This window comes from Eutrigla gurnardus (genome assembly GCF_963514095.1).
Source record: "Eutrigla gurnardus genome assembly, chromosome: 23".
Classification (NCBI taxonomy): domain Eukaryota; kingdom Metazoa; phylum Chordata; class Actinopteri; order Perciformes; family Triglidae; genus Eutrigla; species Eutrigla gurnardus.
Window position 1 is genome coordinate 5,890,711 of NC_139934.1, and position 16,762 is coordinate 5,907,472.

The following is a 16,762-nucleotide window of genomic DNA, read 5'->3' on the forward strand; positions in this document are numbered from 1 at the left end:
ATAATACTATCAATATATTTAACATAACAAATACGTAATGACATCGGTCTTTTAACGATACTCGTTGCTATTATGTAGTTGTTTTATTTCCCCTTGGTTCGCGACTGGTCGTGCAGCGAGCGGATATCGAATTGTTGTTTACTGCAGCTGGAATGCTAGCTCACCAGATACGCGATGCCTAGTTCTTCTGGAAAGAAAGTCAAATTGTGTGTCGTTTTATTCGAGAAGTCACTTTAAGACAACGCCGTTGTAATTCCGCCGTAACTTTTGAGGCCATGTTATGTTTTTAAATGAGCCGTAAGACGGCGGGCATTAGCTAGCAAACAAGTTAACTTGTGTGTCTTCAGTCGGACTAGCTTGTAGCGGTATGTGTATACGAAACATTTAAACTTAAATCGGATGCCTGTTGCATTTTATTCCCCATAGAAGTGATTTGACGCTTAATGCGGCGACGTGACGTTCACGTTTGTTGTGTGGCGTTACAGATGATCGAGGTGGTGGCCTCCATGGCCCGAGGCCCCGTGTTTCTGGCCGGGGAGCTCCTGGAGTGTCTCATAACATTCACCAACCCGATGTCCCACCTGTCCACCTCTGCCAGCTGGTAGGATCCAACTCCTCTTACCTCTCCGCTGACCACAGACCAGAACATACACATAAAATACCAACGTCTGCCTGTTGAATACACACACATCAGCAAAGGTTACTAAACAGTGTGCTAAATATATTTTATATGATTATTGTGTATCCCAATACTGGGGAATTCATGTGGGCAGATATTAAGATATTCATGGAAAACAGCATTCTGGTTTTTCTTGGTATTGTTGAGGAAGCTGATGAGAATTTGCATTGTTTTTTTGTACATAACAATTAAATATGTATGCAAAGTATGCAAACAAAAGTTTAGTTGTTAAGACTGTTTTTACACAATCCTCTTGGCTGTCTTGTGTGGCTTGTAAACCCCATGTGGACTGAGGTCATGTGACACAGGAAACTTGAATCAATCACTCAAGCATTCACCCATGTGAAAGCCATCGGGTAACCCTTGTGTTTTTTCTGACTGTGTCTCAGTGAGATGCTGGCATGGGCCAGTGCCCAGATCCACTGCCAGTTTCATGCCAGTGAGTCACGAGTGGCCCTGCCGGCCCAGGGCAACAAACAGGATGTGCAGGCTGAGAGCAACACGGTGCTCATTCCAAGCAGAGGTTAGTGGGAGAATCAAGATCTTCCATCCCGAAAACATTCATTGAAGTGTATTTAAATGAAGTGTGTGTTCTGGATATTATTTGCATTGTTTTAATAGCCTTATTGCTTCATGTGTAAAATGCCTGGAATCACATCAAGACGAATCCCTTCCTTCTACAGGAGAGCGAGGTCAGTGTGTGCTGGACACACCACCTAAGATACTATTCTGTGACCTACGCCTGGACCCTGGGGAGAGCAAAACCTGTATGTGTGAAAAACATTTCAAAACATGTTTATCCTACTCGTTCAGAAACGATGATGCATGAATACTATTTTTTAAAAGAAGAAGTGAAAACCTCACTGACGTTTTACTTTATAGACATTTTCAATCTTTCATATCCTGTTTTTATCCCCAAATCCTCATTCAACATTTATATTTGTGTGATTCAAACAGTCTGACATGCGTACACACTCTCCCACAGACTCATACAGCGAGGTCGTACCCATAGATGGTCCTCCTAGTTTTCGTGGTCAGGCGGTGAAGTACGTCTACAAACTGACCATCGGCTGCCAGAGGGTCAACTCTCCTATCAAACTGCTCAGAGTTCCTTTCAGAGTGCTGGTCCTGCAAGGTGAGATGGAAATTACAGTTATTTAGATGTTATTTGACTTCTAGCACACTGAGAAATCTTGATTAATAACACTTTCCTGTCTATCCTAGGCATGCCGGAGCCTCCGTTTCCCCTGGACGAGGAGGTCTCCCCCTCCAACCCATTTCTGGAGGAAGAGGAAGCGAGCCGCAGGGACGCTCGGCCTCTGGAGAGAGCATTGGACATGCTGATGGTCAACACCTCCAGACGCTGCCCCCGTGAGTCGCCGCTCTGTCTCGCTGCTCCTCGCTGTAGTTCAAAGCATTGTAAAGCAAATTGTGAATTAAGTGTTTCCTCACTAGCTTAATTTGTACATCCGTGTCATTAAAAGACATAGATCATATGAACATGTACTGAAATGGATGAAAACATCTATGTAAACTACACAAACCGTAGTTTATCTGAATGATATTTTCCACATTTTTTATTTGCATGTCCACATTTGACTCGTGTGCTCCGTTTTTCTTCTCCAGACATGTTCAATATCACCAATATGCGTGGGAAAGTGGCAAAGTTCTGCATCTTCAAGACCGTTTACAGACTCGGGGAGGACATCATCGGCACGTTCAACTTCTCAGAGGGAGACATCCCCTGCCTGCAGGTGTGTTTTCTGTTCTTGTGTTTGTACGTTCGGTCATTTAAAGTCTTCATTCTAACATCCCGTGTTTTTTTTTAATGTTTTCCAGTATTCAGTGAGCCTTCAGAACGAGGAGGAGATCCAGCAGCACTACCAGCGGCGGCCCGGACAGGTCATCAGCGTGACTGGACACGGCCGACACATGGAGTCCTGCCTCCACACCGCCTCCAGCCATTTCTCTCTCCCCATCCCCCTCAACGTCACGCCGGGTTTCAGCACAGACATAGGTCAGTCAGCAACAGGAAGTGACTTTTCAGACAACACATTTTTCTTTGCTTGCAATCATGATTGCATTTATATTTTCTCCTAGTGTTTAAATATGACTCATTGGCCTAATGAGGCAGAAGTTCCTTATGTAATTCCTTTTTTGGTCAAACATGAAATTTCAGACTCTATTTTTGTTGTTTGGACTCATATTTTTATTGTTATTAATGTAACAAACTCCTCTCCACAACATGGGAGAACTTATTAATCACACGTCAATAGATCAACCCACATTCTGACTCTCCTTCAACAGTGATGCTGAGGTGGCGCCTTCACTTTGAATTCGTCACCGCCCGGGAGCCGATGGAACCGCCCACGGTGCTGCAGAACCAATCGGAGGTCACCGTTTGGGCGGGGGCGGAGCATGTGGACGTGGACACCTTCAGCTGGGACCTGCCTATCAAAGTGTTGCCCACCAACCCGGCGCTGGCGTCCTACATGTCCCACTTTTCAGGGACCAACAGCATCAATATCTGACTGTCGTGTGTGTGAGATGGTGAACGAGTTATTGTTGTTTTCTGTGTGCGTGAGACGTTTTTATTTTTCTTTCCCGATGAGGACAGAGGTGCACAGCTCACGAACAAAGGAGTTATTTTTTTGTTGCTTCCATTGTTTATGCAAAGCCAGTGATGAATTCCATATGTATATTATGCAACCTATGTTTTAGCTTTTACTGTATGCATTTTGCAGTGCATCTTAACTTGAAATACACTTTTTTTCAGAGATCTGCATCTCTGTATTCCATTTTTGATTCCTTTACTCTTTTTTTAAATTGTTTTATTATTTTTTTCTTGCTTGAGCAAAGGCTGTATTAAGATGTAAATACCACAAGAGAAACATAATTATGTGTGATTTAAATATAATAGATTTCATGTGAGGAAGTCACAAACTTCAACATTGTTTCTTCTTCTTAAACAAGATTTTTATTTGTAGGTAAATGAGTTACAGCAGAGACCAGGTCAAATCCAACAGAAAATCATATTTATATAAAAGTACACCATAATACACAATAGGTAAATAATTGGATTAATTAAAGACGAAGCTTATTTTAATAACTAATTCCATACATACTGAAAATGAAATTCTTTGTAAAGATGATTAATGCCTAAACCTTCCTAAATGTCTTAATGTGGAACATCATTTGGTGGGCTGTTAAAAATATTCTCTGCTGGAGTTTTTCTACTTAAATATATTTTCACAGACACACTTCATTCACATTTCTTCCATCGATAATACAATCCAAAAAGTACAGATGCTGTTGAAATCTTATATTAGTACAGTATGTGTAGAAAAGGGTTACTGGTATTTAACTGTAGTGAGTATTGAGTTTTACAGGCAGCGATTGAACAGATAGTTGCTGGTCTGAGCGGTTTTCTACCCGAGCTGCTGCTGCAGAGATCCGTGACTGGGGTCGTTGATGTCGTCACCTGGGAAGCAGGGCAACCGGGGGTCGGCCGCCTGGACCAGGGACGCTTTGCAAGTCACCGGCTCCACCCGCACCTCGCACCACGCAGGGAAATCCACCGGCCGATGCACCCTGGACAGATGCAAGGTAAAGGAGGAGACTGCAGCACTCATGGCTTCAAAAAACACATCTTTCTAATGAACTCCATGCACGGTTGGAACATCAACAGGTTGCAGGTTATGGAGCTGGACAAATGCATCCCAAGTATATAAAATAGTACCACTGAGCTACAACATTAAAGTGCTGTTCACATCAGAAGTAATAACACAGTAATAAAACACTTTTACTACTTTTAAAAAGTAGTATTGAGTATTTTTTGGAACGTGGTATTACATTTACTCAAGTAAAGAGCCTGAATACTCAAACACTGCCACAGATTTCCCCATGAAGACAGCTGAGATCCACCATGATTTCAGTTACATTTACTATTTTGTTCAGTCTCTCTGAAGCTCTCTAGCTGCAGTGCGTTAACATCTGGACACCAAACCCCACGGCTTGTTTGTGTACTCACGTCTCGCAGCAACCGACACCGACCGGGTGCAGACAGGTGCACTGCATACAAGCGTTGTCCATCCAAGTCTCACCCAGCGAGTAGTGACTCCCCTCGAACTCACACAGCGCTGGAACAACACGACGCGGTCAGAAAATCAGCTTAGATAGAATGGAGATGAAGTCCACATAAGAATTTAGAGCATGGGATCTCACCTCTGGAGTCTAAGTGGCACACAGTGGGTGCAGCGGATCCACCGCTGGTCCACAGAAGAAACCCTGCAGCTGCAAGCACCCAGTTAACCCCAGCGAGCTCCATCTTCATCTGGTCTGGTCAGATTGTGGTTCCTCTTCTCGTTGTACTCCCTTATTTATACATCCTGGGGGCTTTACGACCATGGCGTGGAGGTGTGGTCAAGCGGCGTCACGTGGTCCACAGGCCTGGCTGAAGAAGGTGTCCGCCGTGCCATCCATCGGGGAATCAGGAGGTGGTGGTCCAGAGATCTTGGCGCTGCTTTGGCACTCCGGAGATCACCTCGTTGCGCTTCAGCGGGCATGAACCTCTAAAGTGATAGAAACAATGACACATCCATGCGGTGACTAAGAGAGGGAAGGGTAGGAGAGAGGTGAGAAGGAGGGCAGGGAGAGAAAGAGAGTTGGTGTCCAAGGAGAGTAGGAGGAAACGAGAGGGAGAGGGACGGGATGGAATTATGAAACATGATTCATCAGCATTCAGGCTCTCGTATGGTTTCGTTGGCCAGAGTGCTGTCCAGAAACTGAAGATGTGACTAATGCACATGTAAAACACATAGCATCCACTGAAATCCATAAATCACATTTCTAGACTCAAAATATAGAAGTCCAGATGATTTAGCCAGAGTGCTGACAAACTACAGTGTCTTTCTTTTAGAAGAATGATGTTCATCCCTCCAGTAGAGTTCAAAGACATTGTTGATTTTTCCTTTAATTCCTCACAAATCTATATGTTCATACACACTAATCTGCACACACACACAGCTGTAACATCTGACCCCCGTCTACCTCGGCGGAATGACCTCATATTGATGATGTCACGTCGTTAACTCTGGTCTCTGACCTCATGAGGTCGTCCGACCCCAAAGGTATGATGGACATGGAGAAGAACACACGTTTAAAGACTTAATATTTATGTATTAGATTTAATATCATATATTCAACCGTTTTGTAGTCGAGCTGAACTGATATTAGAGGACAAATATTATCAGACAGTATTAGGTTTTTATGATTATATAAGTATTTATAAACAATTGGAAAACATAGAATATGGCAGAGAAAAAAGTACTAAATAAAACACATTTTTAACAGAAGTTGATCAGAAGATGTTGACTAGAAGTTTGTGGAGGCAATGATTCACTGTGGGTTTTTTCTGGAGCCTTCAGGAAAAGTGGACTTTGAGAAAAATATGGAATGTTTTTTTTTTTTTTTTACATTTAAAATACGTTTGCCAGTATTTGTTTCCCATCTATTTACTAAGTAATTACTAAAAACACATGTGCTTGCACACATGTTGCCTATACATCCTTGATTTCAATGCATGTGAATTCCTTTGCAGTATTAAAAATATAAAATATGATCTGACCTGACAATGCATCTCAGTATTGCTGCCTGGGCCAACAAAACATTAGCTCATCTTCTTCCAGTTGTTTGCTGTCTGAGGTGCGAGATCATAGGAAAAATCCTCTCAAAGCCTCTCACAGGAGGCCCCGGGGCCTCGTAACGTGGTGCAACATCGTGCCTTTGCTCTTGTACCCCAACAGTAGTTGGAGAGTGTTGATAGGCCTCCCACATCAGCCGGGGGTGCTGTTCATTCATTCGTATGACTCACAGTTGCCTCTCTCTAGCCGTACACGGTTGCGATGGAGACTTGGTGCAGTTCAAGTACTGTTCTCGTTATGAGAAACATGCAGGTAGCCGTAAACGACAATAACACCTGGGAGCAGAGATGGTTAGATTACGTCAGAGGTGGATTTCCTCCTTCAAATGCTGCTTCAGAGGATGGTAGTTGTTTAAATGGCAGATGTTCTTCCATGAGTTTCGACCCGGGTGGTGTTGACCTCTTCAGAGCCTGTGGGTCCCGTACAATACCCTGACGACGGGTTCACACCCTGAATAGACAACGGGTTGTCGTCAGCGTCGATGACGAGGGAGGATCTCATCAAAACAAAAGACGAGGATTTTCCCGTCACACGCCTGCTGCCCTTCACGGATGTGCACTTAATTGGTGACAAGTGCATTTTAATTGGGGAGGAATTTTCTGTTGAAACTCCCAGAGGCTGTCATTGAGGGCTTGGGACCTCTTTGTTGTCAATAAATACCTTCCATATAGACAAACTGCAACCAGAGAGGGCAGTAAACTCATACTGGTGAACTGTTCTTCTTTAATATAATTAATCTACATATTTCTATGACTGTATGTTAATTGCAGAAAACATACATAGTTGTACTTTTTGTTACATGCAAAAATGTATAACTTCACATTCAAGTTATGTGAGTGGAAAAGAGGCTATTGTATTGTCTGTTACAATAAAAATATCTATGCGTGACTTGCTATTACTATCACTATAGCCTATTAATAAATGAATAAATCCCATCCAATCAACAATTTTAACAATTTAAATGAGAAAAATACATACTTCCATTGTTATTAAATATATAATGAATATGAATTAATATTGATTAATAATATATTATATAATCAATATATTAAAAATATTTATATATATTTTTTACGAGTTTATATATATATATATATTTTTTTTTTAACATTTTATATATATATATATAAATATTTTTTAACATTTTATATATATATATATAAAAATTTTTTTACGAGTTTATATATATATAAACATTTTTGTAACATTTTACATAACATAACATAAATGTTTTTTTTTACATATTGTTGTAATAAGTTAATAATATTAATAATAATCATGTATAGTAATCTCTTTATACGTCTATGATTTCTGCAGCTTAAGTAACGCTTTGTCAACATCTACACTGTCGCTTTAATACGGATGCCGTTAACCCCGCCCCATTTGCCACTTCCTCTTTGGTTCAATCAGACTCGACAAATAAAGGTATGGTTCATCGATCGACTGCTCTGGTTTACCAATCGCGCTGCATCGAGGATCGACTACTTTAGCCTGGCTGTGGATATTGGCTGATGCTCTGTTGTTGTGCAGCTATCGAAAACATCAAATCATGCCCCGGCGAGACAGCCGTTAAAATAATGTCTTTGCCGTGAATGCTGTTTCTCAAAGTCATATTTTTTTTAAACTTCCGCAACGGACCGATAAGGTAGCGTGTCCGTGTGAGCAGTTAGCTGTAAACAGGGTTCCGGGGGAGTGTTTTTGTGGCGAGCCGAGGCCTTGTCGCGAACCCCAACTGCTCACTAAAGTCTCGTACAAACCGTCCGGGATTTCATGTGGAAGTCCTCCGGTCTTTGTCTAAAGTTTGGTGTGTCCCCGTCGGAAGATGGACACTGATAAATTCAACTATGTTTACAGCTGTGACCTGGACATCAACGTTCAACTTAAGATGTAAGTGTTGCACTCAAATATGTACATTTTGGTCGACGGGCGGAACTAATCTTATCTTGTGACCCTGACAGGATGCTTGCTATCTTTGCTAACGTGTGTGTGCGCGCGCATGTGTCAGTTTGAACGGTTTGTCTCCTATCTGTCTGTCTGTCCGTCTGTCTGTATTTATTACTTTAAATCTCCAAACAGACTGTATATCGAGTCAAACAGTCGAGTAAATGTCACATTTATCATTAAATACCTCAGACAGATGTAGTCTAACTTTCTACTGAAACAGATGGTCAATTAATCAGTCAGAAAATTAACAACCAACAACTTTAATTATTGATTATACCATTAATAAAGCCAAAAATATAATAATTTGCTGGATCCCTATGATATACAGTATACTGTGGACATATGAGCTGATAAAACAAGTACATTGAACCATTTTATAGATAAATGGAGATAATAATTTACTAAATAATTGGAAATACATATCCTAATTTAACAGAAAACCAATGTTTCTGACCTGTTGGGACATTAAAGTTCTATAATATAAGTGCAGAAACATTTCTTCACCGTGACTAAGTGAGTGAGATATTTCTGGTCAGGAATCTTCGTCTGAAAGCAGAGATGTCTCTTTATTAATACCATGTGCACAGCTCATGAATCTAATTATTGCATTATAATTATCTCGTTAATGAAGCAGCCATGTGAACTGTCCGGGTTTTCTCTCTCATCTCAATTTTAATGAAACGCCTATAAACTTCCTTTACGCATGCAGTGTAATCTATGGAAATGTGTTACATATTTGTCATATTTATATTAAAGTGTTAAGCAAAGAAAGAAAAACATCCTATTTTAAAGTTGTAATCACATTTTCTATATCATCACAGTCTTTAACCCTTTTTTAAATCTGTAATTAAATCAGCTGTAAAAGTTGTGTTCAAGGAAACTCTTGATGACATCATCAAACAGCATCTTTGTTTCCTGCCCGTTCCAGAGGCAGTTTGGAGGGGAAACGGGAGCAGAAGAGCTACAAAGCCCTGCTGGAAGACCCCATGCTGCGCTTCTCCGGCCTCTACCAGGAGAACTGCTCGGACCTTTACGTCACCTGTCAGGTGTTTGCTGAAGGGAAACCTCTCGCCCTGCCGGTCCGCACCTCGTACAAAGCCTTCAGCACACGTTGGAAGTGAGAACCAAACTGTCTCTTTCTGTGTGTTTTCTCCTCTTTTCAGTCATTAGTGAAGGAGATACCCCCCAAGAATATGTTTTACCATCAAAAACCATCTCCCTCAGTGTGGCCTATGTATTTATTTTACCCTCAGAGCTGAAAAGACACAATATTAGTAAATCCTCCTTGTGTAGTTTCAGTGTCCTCAGACCTGTCTCTTCCCTCTCTGTCCTCTCCTGCTGTCCTGTGCAGCTGGAACGAGTGGCTGCGACTGCCAGTCAAGTACCCCGACCTCCCCCAAAGTGCCCAGGTTGCTCTGACGGTGTGGGACATCTATGGGCCCGGCAAGGCCGTTCCTGTTGGGGGGACCACTGTCACCCTGTTTGGCAAATATGGGTGAGTCAAATCATGCGATTCTGTTCTGTGCAACGCTCTGTGTTTTGCTACCTTCACCTCACTGCTGCGCTTCTGCCTCCTTCTAGTATGTTCCGGCAAGGCATGCATGACCTGAAGGTTTGGCCGGGTGTGGAGGGTGATGGAGGAGAGCCCACCACCACACCAGGACGCACCAGCAGCAGCCTGACAGAGGACCAGATGGGCCGGCTTGCAAAGGTACGGTACTGTGTGTGTGTGTGTGTGTGGGGACAGGAACACAGGGTTCAGCATTGGGACGAGTGTTTAGTGGTGTGGTTTTTGTGTGTGTGTGTGACTGTAAGGAAGGATAAGGGAAAGATTGAGGGAAGGAACATTGTGTGTGTTCTCATGAAGTCGTGTCTAAACCATCATCTATTCCAGGGCCCTGACCTGGAGGTACTCGGTGATGTGAGTACGAGGGGAGGAGTTAGTGTTGGCAATGCAGAATGTGTGTGTGTGTGTGTGTGTGTGTGTGTGTGTGTGTGTGTGAAGAAGGCCTTGCTCCAAATGTTTTTGCAAATCACGTCTTTAAATAAGTATTTCCACATGAGAACAATTCATGGTGTGTCGGGAAATTTCAGATCTTTGATTGAATGTAAAAATAAATCTTCCTCCATCTGTTAAACCCCTGAACACTTTGCATTGTTCTGTGTGGGGAAACCAAGGCGTAACGGCTGTGTTCTTCTTAGGTTTTCTGCTGTTGCAGTAGGATCGTGTAGTTTGTGTGTCTGCATGTTTTTGAACATTAATTTGTCAATTTGTTGCAGCTTTTTTGGCATATTAAGGGCAGGGCATCAGGGACATTTAGTTTTAACATCATCTGATTGGATCTTTCATGATTTAATGAATAGAATAGATTAATTGATTGCTACATGTTTTATTAATCCTGAGTGAAGTTGACTTGAAGTTTTTTTCTACCAGTTCATATGTTGTTTTAAAGAGTGAGTACTAATTCTAACCAGCTGAGTTGTGGGCTTCCTGTTCGTGGCCAAGTGTGTGCTTACATTTCTGAAACCCACACTGACTGATGAGTGGATTGGCTGCTGTGTGTGTGTGTGTGTGTGTGTGTGTGTGTGTGTGTGTGTGTGTGTGTGTGTGTGTGACACCGGAGACACTCGATTGGCTGCTGGATTGGTGCATGATTGGTGGAGCTGTTTGCACATCAGCCACCATGCTGTGACCGGTTCTGCTGCAACAGAACATCAACCTCTGCATTTCTTTGGTATTTTAGTCAACTCTTTTCTCTCTCTCCTCCCATCTTTTTCACGTTCTCTCTCCATCCAGCTGACGAAGGCCCATCGACAGGGTCACATGGTGAAGGTGGACTGGCTGGACCGTCTGACCTTCAGAGAGATTGAGATGATCAATGAGGTGAGTGGCTTCGGCAGGACTGTGATGTTTTTATTTCCTGCCGTGGAAAAGGTCACTTTGTTTCAGACTGAAATATAACAACAACTATTTGATGGATGGCCATGACATTTTTTATCAGAGGACGACTCGTATTGATCCCCTGACCTTTCCACATGAGCTTGACTTTAGTGTTTTTTTAGTGAAACGTCTTGGAAAAGTCTTTTCCTATTTGTTGTCTTTTGAGTCCAATCATCGTTTTCTTCATGCATGTTTCTGCAGAGTGAGAAACGCAGCTCTAACTTCATGTACCTCATGGTGGAGTTTCCCCGAGTCAAAACCAATGACAAGGAATACAGCATTGTGTATTACGAAAAGGTATTTTCACACACTTAAATATATATAACGAGGTGTGTTCAATGACACGGGAAGAGGTCCCAGCTGATCGGTGTCTTTCCTCTCAGGATGGAGACGACTCATCACCTGTTCTTACCAGCTGTGACATCGTCAAGGTTCCTGACCCACAGATGGGGATGGTGAGAGGACACACACACACACACACATTGTAGAGACATATCTTATCTTTCTATGCAGGATTTCTCACTCCATGATCTTTCCTACAGGAGAACCTGGTTGAGAGCAAGCATCACAAACTGGCCCGTAGCCTCCGCAGCGGGCCCTCGGATCACGACCTGAAGCCCAACGCCGCCACGCGTGACCAGCTCAACGTAAGTCACGAGGGCTTTCCTCTTCATGTCGGGTCCACACATAATCAAATCTTACCGCGGATACTTAAGTAGCATCTATCTTTAAAGAGCCGATAGTCACGCATAGTGCTACGCCACCAGAACTAAGTGAATCTACTTCTATTAAATAAAAGAAAAATGATATTGAATTTGCATGAAATCCTTGAAAAGTCGAGAAACAGCACAGTTATTAAATCGACTACTAAGCTCTCCAGCAGTACCTCTGATGATTACATGGTTGAATTAACAGATCTGGCTCCGCCTTTACAGTGAAAGTTACAGATGCTTTGAATATAACCCAGCCCAGAACAAACTGTTTTAACACAGATACACATGTCTGCTTTTATAAATCTGACACTGGTTTGATCTTTACGCACCAACAGATCATCGTGAGCTACCCTCCAACCAAGCAGCTGAGCTCTGAAGAACAGGACCTGGTGTGGAAGTTCAGATACTACCTCACCACGCAGGAGAAGGTGGGTGTGTCTCCTGTATCCTGCTCCACCATCCATCCCCAAGTCTGTTCAGGTTCCTCAATCCTCCTCCTCCTCCTCCTCCTCCTCTTCCTCTTCCTCTTGCTGCAGGCCCTGACAAAGTTCCTCAAATGTGTGAACTGGGATCTGCCCCAGGAGGCCAAGCAGGCTCTGGAGCTCCTGGGGAAGTGGAGGCCAATGGATGTGGAGGACTCCCTGGAGCTGCTGTCCTCCCAGTTCACCAACCCCACCGTCAGACGCTACGCCGTGGCACGACTGCAGCAGGCAGATGATGAGGTAGGCGTACGATGAGTGTAAAGTGTGTGGGTGGATGATGACTATCCGTGGGATAGAACTCCTGATATAAAGCTTTATTCCAAAGTTTACTATCCTATACTAAATGCAAAATATGAACCACTTTGGAAATAATCTCCTTTATTCTTCCTGTGTCTGTAGGACCTGCTGATGTATCTCCTCCAGCTGGTCCAGGCGCTGAAGTATGAGAACTTCAGTGACATTCAGGGAGGCCTTGAGCCAGGCAGCAGGAGAGACAGCCAGGGACTTTCAGACGACGCCGCACTGGACAGGTCAGTACTTGGATGAGACCTTAGAACTGGATCATAAATAAATCGGCTCTACCAGCAGTTTTGACGGACGCAAGGCACACGCAGACGTTCTGTCGTGGTCACTCGATAAAAATATAATGATTTTTTTCCCCCCTGTTTTTGTTTTTAGTGCCTCGATCTAAATTAACCTCAGAAATTCTCCCTGGTTGGGAAAGTATTTGCTGCTTTGTGGAATTTGATTATTTTCCTTTCAGAAGCCGTAATGAACGCTGCGATTTTGCTGGCGTGACTCTGTAGAACCCCGGCCAGAATTCAGAGGCAGAGACACTCCAAAACAGTTGATATCGAACACACCGTCTCATCAAGTCGAAGTCAAAGTGCTCATGATGTTCTTCCTCCTTGTGTAGTTCCCAGATCCTGTCGGGCTCATCTGGACTCTCCGCTGCCACACAGAAAGGCAAGGAAGGAGCCGACAGTGAGACTCATGAGGTAAGGAAGTCAGAATGTCCCTGAATATGAAAGTAAAGCAGGAAAGAAATGTAAAAAATTGGGGCATTCAGATGTAATCTGTATGGAAAAACACCAGGAAGTCAGAAACACAGTATTGTGTCATCGCTTTCAGTTGTTTTGCTGTTCCAGAAGACAATCAGGGCTAAAAAACTCCACAATCTTTTAGTTTCAGCCTGGCATAAATATGTATTATTGTGTCTGTTTCTCATTATAGCAAGACTTGTGCACATTTCTCATCTCCCGTGCTTGCAAGAACTCCACACTTGCCAACTATTTGTATTGGTGAGTAGTAGATGGAATCTGCTTGGGTCATTATTTCTGAATATATATCCCTGTGTTCATATTAATCTGTCTGTAAAACCTGTGTGTGAAGGTATGTGATCGTGGAGTGTGAGGACCAGGACACCCAGCAGAGAGATCCTAAGACCCACGCCATGTATCTCAACGTCATGAGGAGGTTCAGTCAGGCTCTACTCAAGGTACGTTGTACTAGTCCTTTAGTCCACAGTAGTATCGTCTGTAAAGGCTCTGCAGGACGTTGAAATACAACATATATATGTGTTTCCTCGTCCCTCCAGGGTGATAAGAGCGTGAGGGTGATGCGCTCGCTGTTGGCTGCCCAGCAGACGTTTGTAGACAGACTGGTGCAGCTGATGAAAGCCGTACAGAGGGAGAGCGGAAACCGCAAGAAGAAGGTAACGACAGAATCCCTGCACATGCACATACAGCACACTGAGCCCTGCTGTTAACCGCCCACCCATGTGTCGGCAGACGGAGCGGCTGCAGGCTCTGCTGGCCGACAACGAGAAGGTGAATCTCTCCGAGATCGAGCCGATCCCTCTTCCCCTGGAGCCTCAGATCCGGATCAGAGGCATCGTCCCCGACACGGCCACGCTCTTCAAGGTACAGAGAGAGTAAATCATCACTTCATCATCTGTTCGACGCGTTGTTCCTCATTCCTGTATCCGTTTGTGTGTGTCAGAGCGCTCTGATGCCAGCCAAGCTGATCTTCAAGGCTGAGGATGGAGCCATGTACCCGGTTATCTTCAAACACGGAGACGATCTGAGGCAGGACCAGCTCATCCTTCAGATCATCTCACTCATGGACAAAGTAGGAATACTCTGGCACTTATATAAATATTCATTATCTGTGTGAGCTCTTTGTGTAATGTTGTAAAATGTTTTGGGGTTTCTAGCTGTTGAGGAAGGAGAATTTGGACCTGAAGTTGACACCTTACAAAGTATTGGCCACCAGCACCAAACACGGTGAGTCATGACCCCTCATCTCCCGATTGGTAGAAACTAGATTTAGTAACTGAAAGAGCAATAAAACAAATATGTATATATTTTCTTATTCCAGGTTTTATGCAGTTTGTTCAGTCGGTTCCTGTTGCTGAAGTCCTGGCTACTGAAGGCAACATCCAGGTCAGTAGAAGTATAGAAACAACAAGGCTGAGCTGACAATTAAACATGACCCGTCCTTTGATTCATTTGTTTCACAGAGCTTCTTCAGGAAGCATGCGCCGAGTGAAAAGGGCCCTTACGGCATCAGCTCGGAGGTGATGGACACCTACGTCAAGAGCTGTGGTGAGTCCGTTAGTAACCGCTGCACGTTCAACCGGTGTGTCTGTCTAATGAACGTCTGTCTAATCAACGTCTTCTCTCACCGCGTCCCTCCAGCTGGTTACTGCGTCATCACGTACATCCTCGGAGTCGGAGACAGACACTTGGACAATCTGCTACTGACAAAGACCGGTGAGGCAAAACACCTAAAGGGTTTGATTAACATCCTCTTTTAGCGGTTTCAGGATATTATCTCCTCCCTCCATCCATCCAGGGAAGCTGTTCCACATCGACTTCGGCTACATCCTGGGTCGAGACCCCAAACCGCTGCCTCCGCCCATGAAGCTGAGCAAAGAGATGGTGGAGGGGATGGGAGGCATGCAGAGCGAGCAGTACCAGGAGTTCAGGAAGCAGTGCTACACCGCCTTCCTGCACCTCCGGAGGTAAAAAAACACACGGGAACAGAAATGACTACATTTTCTTGTAGAGGAGAATCAGCTCCGTTAAAATAAGATATCCTTCTTCCCTTCGTGTCTTCAGATACTCCAATCTGATCCTGAATCTGTTCTCTCTCATGGTGGATGCCAACATTCCTGACATCGCCTTGGAGCCTGACAAGACAGTGAAGAAGGTAAGAGACGCAGTGGAGTGTAGATGGGGGTTTAATTTATCTGGATTATCTTTATATATATTAAATCATGTTTCTAACGGACCTCTTCATTTTGTCTCCAGGTGCAGGACAAGTTCAGGTTGGACCTGTCGGACGAGGAGGCGGTCCACTACATGCAGAGTCTGATTGACGAGAGCGTGGGTGCTCTGTTTGCTGCTGTGGTCGAGCAGATACACAAGTTTGCTCAGGTACGTGTACTTGAACGCAACACGACGCGCATAATTAAACCCCAAAAGTCGATTTTAAATGTTACCAATAATCAGTTTGGAATAAACCGGGTTTTGAACGTACACGTATAAAAGATAAGTTCTCCTCTCTGTTAATTCTAAGAAACGTTGTTCCCGTCTCTACTCAGTACTGGCGCAGATGAGCAGAAGAGAGACGAGGCTGAACCGGATCAAACTCTTGCAGCGGGAACACACGATGATGGTGCGGCTCTAACCTGACTATCATGTGTGTATGAGAAGGAAGGAACCCAATGACACTGTTAAAAAGGCCAAGAATGCACTGCCAACCTTTACTGCAAGATGGTTAAACAAGGACATGGATGTCTTTGTTGTCTTATGTGTATATATATATAATGTATATTAATTATTAAATGAATGAATGAAATGTATGGCCAAATAAAAGACTGTTGATACAAGTGAACACGCAGGCCGTTTTTTTGTCGTTTTTCTTTACTTGTGTATTTTTCATCATTTAAGCCATAAAACGTGCCGCTATGTAGCTTTTATGGCGCGCAGCATGTTTCTTAATTGAGCATTGCTGGCCATCTGTGGACGGTCGTACGGTCAACGCTGGGGGTAGAAACAAGTTCAACCCCCAGAGGGTTGGTGAGTCAGCGCGCGAGTGACTAAGCATTTCCTGCCAGACGTAGAAAGACGAGTCAGCTCTCTTGATTGAAGCACACGCTACACGATTCTTAAGTTGCTCTCTATTCTGACATTTACGGTCTTGTATGCAGTCACAGATGCATTTTATTAAACTCAATTAATGCCATAATACTCTGTATACTGATATACAAGCATATGTTATGACTTTTAAATCAT

The 16,762-nt window shown here is 43.5% G+C and overlaps 3 protein-coding genes across 4 annotated transcripts; 2 read left to right on the top strand and 1 right to left on the bottom strand.

The window, feature by feature from the left end:
* Positions 1-141: 141 nt before the first annotated feature.
* On the top strand, positions 142-3,477 carry rgp1 (GP1 homolog, RAB6A GEF complex partner 1). The gene is made up of 9 exons (XM_084003493.1): positions 142-365; positions 486-601; positions 1,069-1,202; positions 1,363-1,446; positions 1,665-1,814; positions 1,904-2,050; positions 2,306-2,433; positions 2,519-2,696; positions 2,987-3,477. Exons 2-9 carry the CDS (start codon positions 486-488, stop codon positions 3,208-3,210), a joined length of 1,161 nt encoding a protein of 386 aa, XP_083859619.1. The 5' UTR covers positions 142-365; the 3' UTR covers positions 3,211-3,477.
* A 138-nt stretch (positions 3,478-3,615) lies between these two features.
* msmp1 (microseminoprotein, prostate associated 1) lies at positions 3,616-7,088 on the bottom strand. 2 transcript variants are annotated; one of them, XM_084003495.1, is made up of 4 exons: positions 6,306-7,088; positions 4,904-5,287; positions 4,710-4,818; positions 3,616-4,270 (listed from the first exon to the last, which is right to left on the bottom strand). In XM_084003495.1, exons 2-4 carry the CDS (start codon positions 5,010-5,012, stop codon positions 4,108-4,110), a joined length of 381 nt encoding a protein of 126 aa, XP_083859621.1. In that variant the 5' UTR covers positions 5,013-5,287; positions 6,306-7,088; the 3' UTR covers positions 3,616-4,107. The 2 variants fall into 2 exon arrangements, with proteins under 2 accessions (XP_083859621.1, XP_083859620.1); XM_084003494.1 differs by having other exon boundaries at positions 4,904-7,088.
* Positions 7,089-7,881: 793 nt separating this feature from the next.
* Positions 7,882-16,361, top strand: pik3c3 (phosphatidylinositol 3-kinase, catalytic subunit type 3). Its single transcript, XM_084003409.1, has 25 exons — positions 7,882-8,268; positions 9,254-9,442; positions 9,677-9,820; positions 9,907-10,036; positions 11,123-11,209; positions 11,468-11,563; positions 11,650-11,721; positions 11,809-11,913; positions 12,315-12,407; positions 12,516-12,701; positions 12,861-12,991; positions 13,378-13,459; positions 13,695-13,762; positions 13,854-13,959; positions 14,059-14,175; positions 14,252-14,383; positions 14,463-14,591; positions 14,677-14,746; positions 14,841-14,905; positions 14,983-15,067; positions 15,161-15,235; positions 15,318-15,486; positions 15,584-15,674; positions 15,776-15,901; positions 16,069-16,361. Exons 1-25 carry the CDS (start codon positions 8,204-8,206, stop codon positions 16,081-16,083), a joined length of 2,628 nt encoding a protein of 875 aa, XP_083859535.1. The 5' UTR covers positions 7,882-8,203; the 3' UTR covers positions 16,084-16,361.
* Positions 16,362-16,762: the final 401 nt, after the last annotated feature.

Coding starts and splice junctions, on each gene's coding strand:
- msmp1 (XM_084003495.1), bottom strand. CDS start 5,012: ATGAAGATGGAGCTCGCTGGGGTTAACTGGGTGCTTGCAGCTGCAGGG. Junction 4,819..4,903: donor GTGCCACTTAGACTCCAGAG/GTGAGATCCCAT, acceptor GTGTTGTTCCAG/CGCTGTGTGAGTTCGAGGGG. Junction 4,271..4,709: donor GGTGTCGGTTGCTGCGAGAC/GTGAGTACACAA, acceptor GCATCTGTCCAG/GGTGCATCGGCCGGTGGATT.
- rgp1 (XM_084003493.1), top strand. CDS start 486: ATGATCGAGGTGGTGGCCTCCATGGCCCGAGGCCCCGTGTTTCTGGCC. Junction 602..1,068: donor CTGTCCACCTCTGCCAGCTG/GTAGGATCCAAC, acceptor ACTGTGTCTCAG/TGAGATGCTGGCATGGGCCA. Junction 2,697..2,986: donor GGGTTTCAGCACAGACATAG/GTCAGTCAGCAA, acceptor CTCCTTCAACAG/TGATGCTGAGGTGGCGCCTT.
- pik3c3 (XM_084003409.1), top strand. CDS start 8,204: ATGGACACTGATAAATTCAACTATGTTTACAGCTGTGACCTGGACATC. Junction 12,408..12,515: donor ACCTCACCACGCAGGAGAAG/GTGGGTGTGTCT, acceptor CTCTTGCTGCAG/GCCCTGACAAAGTTCCTCAA. Junction 12,992..13,377: donor GACGACGCCGCACTGGACAG/GTCAGTACTTGG, acceptor CTCCTTGTGTAG/TTCCCAGATCCTGTCGGGCT.